This window comes from Pezoporus flaviventris, unplaced genomic scaffold (assembly GCF_033815535.1).
Source record: "Pezoporus flaviventris isolate CSIRO_AGI_PZ_B2104156 unplaced genomic scaffold, CSIRO_AGI_Pfla_v1 ptg000164l, whole genome shotgun sequence".
Taxonomy (NCBI): domain Eukaryota; kingdom Metazoa; phylum Chordata; class Aves; order Psittaciformes; family Psittacidae; genus Pezoporus; species Pezoporus flaviventris.
Window position 1 is genome coordinate 511257 of NW_026892712.1, and position 14399 is coordinate 525655.

At 45.5% G+C, this 14399-nt stretch overlaps 1 protein-coding gene across 1 annotated transcript in view; it reads right to left on the minus strand.

Moving 5' to 3' along the window:
- Positions 1–8564: 8564 nt before the first annotated feature.
- LOC133283327 (uncharacterized) overlaps positions 8565–14399 on the minus strand; it is a 95350-nt gene continuing 89515 nt past the window's right edge. Inside the window, exon 2 of the mRNA XM_061480018.1 lies at positions 8565–9889. Coding sequence (XP_061336002.1) covers positions 9215–9889 — 675 coding nt within the window. The 3' untranslated portion in view covers positions 8565–9214. The remainder of the gene's footprint in view (positions 9890–14399) is intronic.

Here is a 14399-nt window from a genome sequence, read left to right on the forward strand (position 1 = left end):
ACTCTGGGATACCCAACCCCAACCGAACGGGTAACCGGCCTATACTTACGCACTCCTGCGTCTTCGTTCGGAGCTTCGTGCACAAAGATTGCAGGGTTGCCGGCTTTCTTTTGCTTGCTGTCGAATTTAGGATTCGTCGGTAGAGGGTATGGTGAGATAGCACCCAAGCAAGGGCCACTATACAGCGGGGCGCCTCCCCTGTGTGGGGCTTCGCACCAGATTGCCTTTATCTGAGTCACGGCACCAAAATTGTTATAAATGTGGCTCAAATAAATTGACGAGAGCCAGACCAATGAATCAAATCGGTTTATTGAGCAAGCGACAGCAAGCAAAACAGCACTGGGTGGCGGGGGGGGGGCTCCGCTCTGCCAACGGCACGCCACCCACTTCCCCAAAGTCACTGGTTTTATACTCTTCTTCATCCGATATACGTGTCACCTCCTGGGTCCTCTGCGTCTGTGTGATCTGTAGATAAGGGGTCTCATTCTGTCTCCCTGGTGGGTGTTAGATAAGGGGTCTCATTCTGTCTCCCGGTGGGTGTGGGGACCAAGGTTCCTTATCTCCTTAGGTGTTTCATTCTGTCTCCGGGTGTGGTGAGAAAGACTCCTTATCTCCTTCAGGGTTTCATTCTGTCTCCCGGTGGGTGTGGGGAGAAAGACTCCTTATCTCCTTCAGGGTTTCATTCTGTCTCCCGGTGGGTGTGGGGAGAAAGACTCCTTATCTCCTTCAGGGTTTCATTCTGTTTCCCGGTGGGTCTGGGGAGGAAGGCTCCTTATCGCCTTCCCCATGCATAGTTTACTTTAACAGTGTCGTGGTTTAAACCCAGTCAAGTAATTCGTTGGCTCATTTCCCCCCCTTTCTTGCCCTCCCCCTGCTCCCGGAGGGACGGAGAGGAGAATCAAAAGAATGCAACTCCCACAGGTTGAGATAAGAACAGTTTAGTAACTAAGGTATAACACAGATCACTACTGCTACCACCAATGATAATAATGATAAAGGAAATAACAAGGGAAGAGAAAACAACACCTCAGCACCAGCTGACCGATAACTCGCCCCCCAAGCCCAACCAAGCTCCGACCGATACCTCCTCCAACCCTGCAGTCTCCCAGCCCTTCCGGCTAACTCCCCGTTACATCCTGGACATGATGTGCTGTGGTATGGAATACCTCTTTGGTCAGTTTGGGTCAGGTGTCCTGTCTCTGCTTCCTCCTGGCTTCCCCTCCTCCCTGGCAGGGCATGAGGCTCACAAAGTCCTTGGCCAAACCAAAACATCTCTATCAGCTCTGTTCCCGAGCCGAAAGTCAAAACACTACACTGCACCAGCTACCAAGGAGGAGAAACATGACTGCTACTGCTGAACCCAGGACAAACAGATACCCGCGGTCTATAAGCAACATGTCAAAGCACTGTAATTTTCCAGTAACTATTAAGCAAGCAAGTAACTCTAAGCAAGTAACTCCTAAGCAAGCAAGATTTGATTAACAAACAGGAATTTACTCATTACAGATCTGGTATTAATTTGTGGGATTGTGCTACAAAAAATGATAAAGTTGCTGCCACTTTATAGAGCCTGTGTTGAGTTATTTCTGAAACTTTAAATGTTCACGCCAGCACACAAGCACAGTAAGTAGAAATGGCACCTTCGGCTCCCTTACCACTGATTCGGAGAAAACTCCAGGAACAAACTTGCCAACACAACTTCGCGGGTGCTGAGGGAACTGGCGGAAGTCATTGCTAGACCACTCTCCATCATCTTTACCAAGTCTTGGGAAACAGGAGAGGTGCCTGAGGACTGGAGGAAAGCAAATGTCACTCCAGTCTTCAAAAGGGCAAGAAGGAGGACCCGGGTAACTATAGACTGGTCAGCCTCACCTCCATCCCTGGGAAAGTGATGGAACACCTTATCCTTGGTGCCATCTTAAGGCATATCAAGGATAAGAGGGTTATGAGGGGCAGTCAACGTGGCTTCACCAAGGGGAAATCATGCTTGACCAATCTCTTAGCCTTTTATGAGGAAATAACACGGTGGATGGATGATGGCAGAGCGGTGGATGTGGTCTACCTTGACTTCAGCAAAGCATTTGACACAGTCTCCCACAGCATCCTCACAGCTAAATTGAGGAAGCGTGGTCTGGATGATCAGGTAGTGAGGTGGACTGTGAACTGGCTGAAGGAGAGAAGCCAGAGAGTTGTAGTCTATGGGGCGGAGTCTAGTTGGAGGCCTTTATCTAGTGGAGTACCTCAAGGGTCAGTACTGGGACCGGTATTATTTAATATATTCATCAATGATTTAGATGAGGGAATTGAGTGTACTATCAGCAAGTTTGCTGATGACACTAAGCTGGGAGGAGTGGCTGACACGCCAGGAGGCTGTGCTGCCATCCAGCGAGACCTGGACAGGCTGGAGAGTTGGGCAGGGAATAACTTGATGAAATATAACAAGGGAAAGTGTAGAGTCCTGCATCTGGGCAGGAACAACCCCAGGTTCCAGTATAGGTTGGGGAACGACCTGTTAGAGAGCAGTGTAGGGGAGAGGGACCTGGGGGTCCTAGTGGACGACAGGATGACCATGAGCCAACACTGTGCCCTTGTGGCCAAGAAGGCCAATGGCATCCTGGGGTGTATTAGAAGGGGGGTGGTTAGTAGATCGAGAGAGGTCCTCCTTCCCCTCTACTCTGCCCTGGTGAGACCGCATATGGAATATTGTGTCCAGTTCAGGGCGCCTCAGTTCAAGAATGACAGGGACCTGCTGGAGAGAGTCCAGCGCAGGGCAACTAAGATGATTAAGGGAGTGGAGCATCTCCCTTATGAGGAAAGACTGAGGGATAACTGCAGTTATTTTCCATTACAAAGCCATCAAACTTAACATTACTTAGAACTGATTACATTTTGTACTTTTGTGCCTCCTTGTCTCAAATCCCCCCTTTTTCTGTCCTTTTGCAAATTCTTTTGCAACATTTTATATATTACCATTACCATCTAGAGTCTTTTTGAAATAGTTTCCTGTTTCTACTTGATGCTTGATTTCATTTCTTTTCCAATCTTCATAACTTATCATAGATCGTTACAATACCAGAAAGAAAATTGTATCATAGCACAAGTAATCAATATTAAAACAATTAATATTCCTGCAACCAGTTGCCTTAACCAGGAGAGATTAGGTAACCATGAGGTTAACTTTTTCCATATCTCTTCAAATCCCCAGGAGGTATCATCTTTGGCCATTTCATGAAATATCTTAGTTTGTTTCCAAATTTCCTCCAGATCTGTTTCAATCCTGCCGCGTTGATCTGTATAGGAACAGCAACTTTCATTGATTATGGAACAGACCCCTCCTTGTGAAGCCAGTAACATTCGGTTCTGTAATACCATTTTAGATAGGCTAGTTATCTCTTCTTGTTCAGCTTGGGTTATATCAATGGTTCTCTTTTCTATTTCCTCTATGGTTGCTGAGATATTTACGATTGCCTTCTCTAATTCTCTTACTCCCAAAGATGGAATTAGCCATCTCACAAAACTATGAAATGCAGTGTTTCGTTCAGCAATAGGGTTAACCCCTCACTTAATCCGTTTAGCAAAACTTAATCCATTTAGCAAAACTTCTAACCCAGGTTCCAGGAGGATGCATGTCAATAGTAGTAAGATTTGGTATCACAGCACCTAAGGTGCATGCCCCCTTCCAATTGGGGGGTAGGGTCTTATAAGCATTTTTCCCACATAACCAGTACCATCCTTTTCCTTCAGGAATGGGCCACCTCTGAACCACTATACCATCTATATTACTAGCATGATTACAATGGGAGTAGTGACCTACACCTGTGGCATTTAAACAAACACAGTCTCCTACTCTGGTTCCTAGGGTGATACATCTTTGTATACAGGTATAATATTCTCAACTTGGACTAAGATCAGCTATCCCAAATTTTAACCTTTCCCTTGGATATAGGTTGCTGATGTTTACCCACAAATTAGTCCATGACACAGTATTGGGAATTGGAACGCCAATTAAAGGTAGGTCCGGATTTTCTCCTGATTTAGGCAACTGTGCACACACCCAGCAGTCACTACGATTAAAAACATGAGTAACATTCTGCATTAACTTCAGGTATAAGTTTTGGTCCCAAGCTGGTACGCCAGTTGTCATATAAGTCCAAATTATGACCGATACAATTTCATACGTAAGGGTCCTGAAGGTTTGATCCGCCATGTCTTCTCAGGTTCTGGTGCTTTCTTTATTCTTGAATAATGTATCCAAGCAGGTTGTTCCTTTATCTTCACTGCTGTAAAGGCGGTCAATAATTGTTGCAGAATGACTCTAAGAGCAGAACCATAGAGTTCTGGAGGACTGTGCAAGCAAGGCAGGGGGTGGCCCCCACAGGTAACCGGAGACCGGACATGGGAGGAGAATGTGGAGGAAGCTGTGGGGGCTAACCAATACTGTTATGCCAAGAAGGAGTGGCTGAATACCACTCCTATATATGTGTGAACTGCGTCACAAATAAAGTAGAAGTTGCTTATCACCCGTATTGGGTTGGTCTGTCTGCTTCTCCTCGCCGCTTACAAATGGCGCCCGAACAGGGACGCGGACTACAGGGCCCTGGTCGCTGGGGACCCGGATTACAGGGCCCCGACTAGTGGGGACCCGGGATACAGGGCCCCGACTAGCGGGGACCCGGATACAGGGCCCCGGTCGACGGGGACCCGGGATACAGGGCCCCGACTAGCAGGGACCCGGATACAGGGCCCCGGTCGACGGGGACCCGGGATACAGGGCCCCGACTAGCAGGGACCCGGATACAGGGCCCCGGTTTAACGGGGACCCGGGATACAGGGCCCCGGTTTAACGGGGACCCGGAACGGCGAGTGAGCGGCGCCGGCGGCAGCGGCCGGGAAACGCGGGCAATGCTGCTGCGGTGGCGTGACGGACCCGGGTGCTTGGACCAACCGAAAAAAGGATCCGCCGCTGGGGCAAACCAGACACTGCTGCGTCGGGAGGCCGGTCCGGAGACCGAGGTTACAGGACGACCCAGAAGAAGACGATCCGGAAAAGGCTGGCCATGAAAATGGACCGAGAGGTAGCCCTGGACTTATTACAGTGCTTCTTATAAAAGCGGAGAACTGAGCCCTGAACTTTTTACAGTGCTTTTTATAAAAGCGGGGAATTGAGCCTGAGACTCTAAAGCAGCTAGCAGGTCTAGTGGCTGTAGGGAAGGCTAAGGGATTTTTTGCAGATCCTAATATAATATTTGAGGAGAGTGAGTGGCGAAAGTTTGGTGATGAACTACTTGACTCAGTGCTTAAAGATTATAAAAAGGCAAAGAAACTCGGTAAACCACGGAGGGAAGTAATGAACTGTATAAAAAGATACAAGGCAGAAAAGAAAACTGCCGCGGTAGCAACGGAGAAACTAGGAACAGACGTCCCCGGTCGGTTGAAACCGGGGGAAGATTACAACTCGTTCCCCCCCCCCAACTCGCGGGAGCACAGGGTTTCCCACCCCGTACCCCCCCCTTTCTTTTCTCCCCCCCCCCCATCAGAAGGTGCCGCGGAGGAGGTGTAACCCCCTGCTCCCCCACCACCCCAGTTCCGAAAGTAGGGACTTTGAAAAGGACAGAGAAAGTATATTAGAAGGTATACGCATGATAAATGTCGAGGAAATTCGAAAGAAAGAGGGCGGTGCCTCGGCGCCGGATCGATTGCGGCGCCACTGTGAAGCACGCAGTAGAAAATAGGGATCATGCGCTAGCAGGAGATTTAAAGGAACCGCGAGCCTCTCCAACCCACTACGCCCTAGAGTGAAAAATTTTTTAACTCAGTCACGGAGGAGCCAGGTCTGCAGATGGCTACATACCGAACGAGATACACCTGATAAGAAAGACACAGCTGCGAGCAACGGAGACCCCGAGTTCGGCGCAGGATCAGCCCCTGAATCCGAGCCAGATTTGTATCCTCTGCTTCCAGACCCTGACTCTTTGTCTCCCGGGTCGGTCTCCTCAGACTTACTGGCCCTGGAGACGCTCAGTTGTAACAATGGGTAACCAAAGAGGTGAACATTACTGGGGAATTTTCTGCAATGGGCATCTTTGCATATCCTGTGTTTACTACACAGCAGGGGGCTAAAGAGTGGGAAGCTCTTGATCTCAAAATAGTTAAGGAGGCCTGACAAGCAGTGACCACGTATGCGTTAAAATCCTCTTATACTCAAGCTGTATATGTTATGAGTTTTTTCTTGCAATTGACAGGGGGAGCCCATGCAGTTTCTCTGTGATTCTCATGTATTAGAAGTTGGTAAATATAAGTATGTCCAGGTTTCTATCAACCCTTGGAGACCTCTGTAGATACTGCTGGCCACTTCTTCCAGCACAGGCTGGCCACCTGTGTTGGAATGAGTGTGCATTTTGGTCAGTATAAAAGCCCAAGCCTCATATGATGTGGGGGAGGCAGAGCCACTGTGGGGACACCCGCTAAGGTTGAGCCTGCCACCTCACACTGCAATGATGCTTCTCGGAGCTGGTTTGCTGTTAGTCTCCACAGGGTCCTTGTGCCACATTCTGTACGTGGAACTGTAGTGGGAATAATGATAGCTTTTGCAGGGACAAAAAAAAAAATAGGGGGGAGAGAGAGAGTAATGATGTTACATTTAACTTTAACCTGTCTACTTCTGAAGAACTGATAACCTGGGGGAGGGGGTATATTTGTGCCCTCCTGCCTACAGGTCCATGGTGACTGTCTGCAAAGTTTGTCAAGCCCTGCCATGAGCTGGACAGACGAATGGATAAACCTGATGCCTCAGCTACAGGAGCTGACCGTGATTACCCCAAGCAGAATGAGATAGAGGAAGAGAAAGAACAAATAACTGCAAAACATCACTTGGGGGCAACTGAAAAGTAACATCCTGAATATGTGTGCTTGTAAAGTAGCTATATTAGAGGTTGTGATTTTGTGTATAAAACCACCTGTATTTACTAGCTAGTTGCTAATAAGAAACTGCACCTTGTATTGTATAGATTTGTCACTTGTAAAAGAGATGTTAGAGTATGGAAATTTGCAGTAGCTGCTAGAAAATGCTAAGGCAAAAGCTAGAAAAATTTTAATACAATGGTAGTGTTATAAAGCAGGTGATGGAACAAATTAAGAGGGGGGGAGAATTCCACTGGTAAGAAATTTCTTTGGCTAGTCCTTCACTGCCATCAGCATCTTCAACATGCTGCTGCTGCACCCTGTAATAGTTACTCTGCTAATGTAAATGTGTGTGTGCCTTGCTGTAGTAGTGACTTGTTACTGGATAAAACAAAAGGGGGGAGATGTGGAGACAGTGTTCTCACAGGAGAATGCATAATTGGTACATAAACTTTGAATAGTCCTGAAAGATACAGAAAGGCCATGAGAGGCCTGAAGAAGCTTAAGCAAGCAAGATAAGAGGCTGGAATTCACCAAGTTAATGAGAACTGTGGACTGTTGGCAAGCTTTCAAGGTTGAGTTCTCACACCTGTGTTTAACCAATTATATTTTAGTCACTAAGGGTCTTCAAAACATGTATCCAATCATAATATGCCAAATCACTGTAAGTGCTTCAGCCTGGGCCTTGACTCAACTAAGCAGACTGGGTTGCTGAGTTGCTAAGCAGACAATTCTACATCGAAGGCAATTTCTGATTTGTTTTAATGTTGACTCTGTAAGACATGCAACACTGCAGAACCTTTTGTTGTTGGAACACGGACATGGATGTGAAGAGTTTGATAGAATGTGTTGTATGAGTCTCTCTGATTATGTTAATTTGATGCACGCACAGCTGAGAACCCTGGCTCAGCTTACCCAGCAATAGTAAATGAGCAATATCCTAAGAATAACTAGATGGTTGTCTTCACGGGGCATTACAGGTTGAGTCAAACACTGTTGTTTGAAGTATTGCACTTATGTATCATTGTTAGGTTAATCATCGTAGCTATTAGACTTGTTTATAGTTGTGTGATAAAACAGGTGAACAGAATAACCCATAATGCCTTGCTTGCACAAAGGAAAAGGGGGGAATTGTTGCAGAATGACTCTAAGAGCAGGACCATAGAGGTCTGGAGGACTGTGCAAGCAAGGCAGGGGGTGGCCCCCACAGGTGGTTGGAGACCGGACCTGGGAGGAGAATGTGGAGGAAGCTGTGGGGGCTAACCAATACTGTTATGCCAAGAAGGAGTGGCTGAATACCACTCCTATATATGTGTGAACTGCGTCACAAATAAAGTAGAAGTTGCTTATCACCCATATTGGGTTGGCCTGTCTGCTTCTCCTCGCCGCTTACAAATAATATCTGGTACTGTCCGCTCCACTTCTCCTGTAGAGGATCTCCTGAAAAATTCTTAACGTAAACCCAGTCTCCGGATCTAAAAGGGTGAATTGGGTAATCCAAACCTCTTGCTCTTGTCCCTACTATTCTCTTATTTATTTCTTCTAATTGTTTTCCCAGATTGACCAGAAACTGTTGGAGATAGCCTTCTCCCACTTCCTGAAGGCTCTGTCCTTTAAACTGGGACTGATATGGTCTTCCATATAACGTTTCAAATGGGCTAACCCCTTCTTTTGACTGACGTTTAGTTCAAATTCTTAATAGGGCCAATGGTAAAGCTTGGTACCAATATAAGTTTGTTTCTTGGCGTATTTTACTAATCTGTTGTTTAATCAGATGGTTCATCTTTTCTACTTGCCCACTGGCCTGAGGCCTGTATGGAACATGCAGTTTCCAATCAATTTCTAATTTTTCGCTAAATTTTTGTAACAATTTTGCACTAAAGTGCGAGCCTCAGTCAGAAGAAATTGCCGCTGGTACTCCAAAACGAGGTATTATCTCATTTAATAATGTTTTAATTACTTGTCATGCATTATTTATTCTACAAGGGAATGCTTCTGGCCAGCCTGAAAAAGTATCCGTTAATACCAACAAATATTGGTAACCTCCTTTTCTCAGTAATTCAGAAAAATCTATTTGCCACTGATGTCCTTGATAACTTCCTCTCCCAATTGCCCCATTTTGATTTCTGTTTTCAGTTTTAGGATTATTCTTAAGGCAGAGCTGACATTGCTTTGTCACTAGTTGAACTGTGATGTATAGATTCCTTCCTACAATTTGTTTGTCTAAATATTTATACAAAGAGTTGCTACCCCAATGAGTTTTCTTATGTTCCTCTTGAACTAGCCTCCAGAGTTGGTTATAGGGGATTACAATTCACCCATCAGGAATCTGAACCCAACCGTCTTTGTTTTCCTGTCCTTTGAGATCCTCAATCAATTTTCTATCCTCCTTTGAATATCTAGGTTTAGATTTCTCAATTGTTAGTTTGCCGTCAGGGATTAAGGACATAATTTTAGATTGTTCAGCCGCTCGTTTGGCTTCAAAGTTGGCCAAATTATTTCCAATTTCCTGATGAGAGTCACCTTGTTGATGCCCTGGACAGTACATAATAGCTACTTCCTCAGGTAGCTGAACAGCTTCCAGTAGCCGTAGAATTTCTGTGGCATGTTTAATCTGTTTCCCTTGTGTGTTCAAAAATCCTCGTTCTTTCCAAATGGCACCGTGTGCATGAACCACACCAAATGCATATTTAGAATCAGTCCAAATATTTATCCTTTTTTCTTTAGCCAATTCCAGGGCTCTTGTTAGTGCTATTATTTCTGCTTTCTGGGCAGAAGTGTTCGCAGGTAAAGGTTTAGCTTCTATTACCTGTGTAGTGGTTGTAACGGCATAGCCTGCCTTTCGCTCACCGTTTTTCATGAAGCTGCTACCATCAGTAAACCAAGAATCAGCATCTTCCAGTGGTTTTTCTTTCAAATCTGGTCGGCTAGAATATACAGTCTCTATGGTGGCCAAGCAGTCGTGTGTCAGTGGTTCTGCCGACTGTTCCTGCAAAAAGGATGCTGGATTCACAACATTAGTGACCACAATTTCTATATCATCATGCTCCACAAGGGTGGCCTGGTATTTTAGGAAACGTGAAGGAGATAACCAGTGGGCTCCTTTCTGTTCCAGGACTGCTGATACAACATGGGACACTAGCACAGTAATCCTTTGTCCCAAGGTGAATTTGCGAGCCTCTTCAATATTCATGACAACTGCTGCCACAGCCCTGAGGCATTCAGGCCATCCTCTGCTCACTTCATCCAGCTGTTTTGAAAAGTATGCCACTGCCATTCTGTAGGGTCCCAGTTTCTGAGCGAGGACCCCCAGAGCGATTCCCTGTTTTTCATAGGAGTATAGCCAAAAGGGTTTAGTCACATCTGGAAGTCCCAGAGCTGGAGCTCTCATCAGCTCTGGTTTTAAATTTCTAAAAGCCTCCTCTGCTGAATCAGTCCATTCTAAAGAGGGAGGGTTTCCCTTCAACAGTTCATATGGTGGTCTTACCAAAACACCATAATCATGGACCCAAAGTCTGCACCATCCAGTCATTCCCAGGAACATCCAGAGCTCCTTGATGGTCGACAGCCATGGAGTTTGGCAAATAGCTTCTTTTCTAGCAGTTCCAAGTTCTCTCTGTCCTCCTATTATTTCATATCCTAGGTAGGAAACTCGGGTTTGAATTAGTTGGGCCTTTTGCCTGGATACCCGATAACCATTCAGTCTCAGAAAATTCAATAATCCCACTGTCCACTGGATACATTCTTCCTTTGTTTCAGTAGCAATTAATAAGTCATCCACATATTGTAACAGAGTTCCCGTCTGAGTGGGTGGTTTCCATGACTCTAATTCCCGTGCTAACTGGTTTCCAAAAATTGTTGGACTGTTTGCACATTGATCCGGACTAAGAGAAGTCCTTCTATAATCCCCTCCTCTACCTTTTGTCACCATTCCCCGGCCACGCCCTCTACCTCTCATTCCATTATATCCCTCATTTGCTTGTTCCAATGCTGCGACTGTGGCTTTTGCCAAAACCTTTCCTAATTTTTCTTTTACTTGTTCTCTATTCCTGTATACTTTCCAGGCCACTTCCAATAATTTTTCTATATTTCTTATTTCAGCCGCAGATAATTTTTGGAGCTTTCGTCTGATATCCTCTGATGACTGCCTCACAAAGGAATTTGCAAGCTGTAATTTCCCTTCCTCTGAGGAAGGATCCATTGTGGTGTATTTTCGCATAGTTTCTCTGAGTTTGTCCAGAAACTCTGTCGGTGACTCCTTTGGCCCCTGTCTTATTTCGAATAGCACCGACCAATTTATTGCTTTAGGTATAGCATTCTCAAGCCCATATTTAATCCAATTTTGATATCTCTTTAAAGATGCATAATCTCCAGCATCATTATAATCCCAGTCTGGAGCTGCAAGAGGGATATGATCTTCAACCCTCCCAGCTATCACCCCTGCAGTAATTAGAGCATTTATCTGGGTACAAGCAGTTTTTATAACCAATTGTTTTTCTGTCTCTGTTAATGCATCCAATATTACATCTATATCCTTCCAATCAGTATCCTGACTTTTTACCAGCATTTCAAATTTCTTAGCTACCCCTATGGGGTCATTTCTATAGTTTTTTGCAATCCATTTCCAGTTATCCAAATCTCCCAGAGAGAAGTTTACTTTTATCCTGGTACGCCCCTCCGGTCCCATTGATTCCCTAAGAAGGGCTTGCAGGACAGTCTTGGTTTTACTACGGACACGGGCGGCAACAGGAGTGGAAGAATTCTTTTCTACCCTTTTTTTTTTGCTCTTCATCTGAATCAGAGGATTCCTCCTGAATTGGAGGTGATCTCTGATCCGGTATCTTCGGAGAAACATAATCCTTCATCCTGTCCCCAGCCATAGTATCCTCAGCTCTTTTCTTAAGTTTCAAACACAGTTCCCCAATATCACAACCAGAACAACATCTTTCCAATCTATTCCCACCCTGCTTCCTTTCTTTTTCTAAGGCTAAAATTAAAGGATCCGAAGGTGCTATATTAATTCCACAACCTTTCTGCCATTCTGGGTGGTTTCGCAATGTAAAAAACATATCTGCATACATTACTTCATCCCATTTTCCCTGCCGCCTCAAAACCAACATTAATTGTAACAATGTATTATAATTCAGAGTTTCATTTTTAGTCCATTTCTCCTGATCCTCCAGAGTATACAACGGCCACCATTGGTTAAAATATTTCACCAACGTTTTCTTATTTACTGAGTCCCCAGTAGACCCTCCCAGCTCTTTCCAATGTGCCAAAATGCACCCTAAAGGACTCTTTTTCAAGATTTCTCCACCCTGCTGATTTCCCATCATCAATCTCGCATTCACACACACACAGGATCCCACAGACACACTCCACACAGTTACAACACAGACAAGAGACCAAAATGCTGTCAAACTAACAATTAACAGTTATAAAAGTCTGTCATCAATACCAAAATCACAAGACCACAATCATAACTATAACAAGCCACAACATAAGTCAAATACCAGTAAAATCAAAAACCTTTCCTACAAGACGCCCACTGCGTCTTGTCAGACCCAAACCACAAGATGCCCCCTGCTTCCTGTGCGTAAAACCTTTAGTGCAAGACGCCCAATGAGTCTTCTCGGACCCAAACCACAAGATGCACCCTGCTTCTTGTGTGTAAAACCTTTAGTGCAAGACGCCCACTGCATCTTGTCGGACCCAAACCACAAGATGCCCACTGCTTCTTGTGCATATAATAGTGCAAGACGCCCACTGCATCTTGTCGGACTCAAACCACAAGATGCCCACTGCTTCTTGTGGGTGTATACCAAACGGACGCTAGCAGCAGGGTATACGCCTTTACCCACGAGATTTCCTATCTCGATTTACGGAAGGCTTCCTCACAGTGCGTACGCTTACCAAACCAATTTACCAAACCGAGATGCCCCCTGCGTCTTAAAGACTATATAAAAGAAAAGAATACCTTTTATAAGATGGTCCTTGTCTGCTCCCGCAGTGATCTGAATGAGTCGAGGGGTCCCTCCGGGAAAAACTCCCAAGGGCCCTAGGGAGCCCTGTCCTCAGCGGGTCCTGCAGCCGAGCAGAGAGGGTCCCACCTGGGTCACCAAATTGATTCGGAGAAAACTCCAGGAGCAAACTTGCCAACAGAGTTTCAAGTTGACAAGCAGGTATTCTTTATTGCGGTGCCGGGAGACACGGGGGATAGCTCCTCCTAACGTGTGTCCCCGAATTGCTATACAGGTCATCCTTATATGGTCACTGAGCATATTACATCATTTTCCAAAAGGTTTCCGGCATGCATACAAAAATGTGGTGGTCTTTAAGGGTCGTTTACTTTTCCCAACAAGCTTAATTAACATTACAGACATAGCAATCATCCTGGCCTTCTACTTATCAGTTAGTTTAACTGCTCTCATCCTGGACATCTGCTAGTCCGGGATACTCCCCATCCCAGGTCCTGTCCGTCTATTCTGCTTTTCTCACACCTTTTGTACTGAGGCCCTGAGGGCCTGAAACTATGTCAACTACCTCCAAGCACCGCAGTTATTTTCCATTACAAAGCCATCAAACTTAAAATTACTTAGAACTGATTACATTTTGTACTTTTGTGCCTCCTTGTCTCACCACCACCCTCTTTGCCTGACTCTGCCATGAGATCAAAAAAACAGTCTGCTGTTGTTGTTCCTGTGGTTCTGCCGCCTGATAATTCTGATGCTGACCTGAATGGTCCTTTGACCCAGGGCCTATGGATCCAGAAAAGGATGATGCGCAGATTGACTCCACAACTCGTTAAAGTTGTAAAGTAGGCATACTTTTTATTCAGCGCTGAGACACACGGGGATAATTCCTCAAAGTCATGCGTACCTCAGTGTTGTTTCCCTCTACATTTATTCTCTAAAGTTATATATATTCATAAGGTTGCACAACATGCCTATACATATTCATGTCCTATCCCCGCTTCGTATTATAATGAGCCAGAAGGTCCTCTGCGCCTGCGAAGTGCCCCTTCTGGTCATGGGCAGGGGTCTCAAGATGAAGTAAATGAGTCTTCCTCCTCTGGGTAGGGGTCTTCAAGATGAAGTAAATGAGTCTTCCCCTTCTTGCACTTTTCACCTTTTTTAGTCTTTACGTGTGGCCTTAGAGTTTGGTCAGTGTCCCAGCCGTAAATCCTCTGCTTCTCCCCTTTATCAGTAGATTCAGGCGTCTGCTTATCAACAGGACCGGAGGTCTCTGTTCTGCTTAGCAGGCATTTACAACAGATAGTCCTTTTGTTTAAGCAAGCAAATTCCTCTAACCCCCTTGTATAACCCCCTTGTACAACCCCCTTGTACAACCCCCTGTACTACCCCCCTGTACATTGGTCAACCCTCTGTATCAAGGAGCCTGATTTATATCCCCCAGACCCTCACGATATATGGGCAGCTGTAAAGGGAGAAGCAGGGGGATGCAGAAGACAGGCGGGGGATGCAGAAGTATTGTGTACT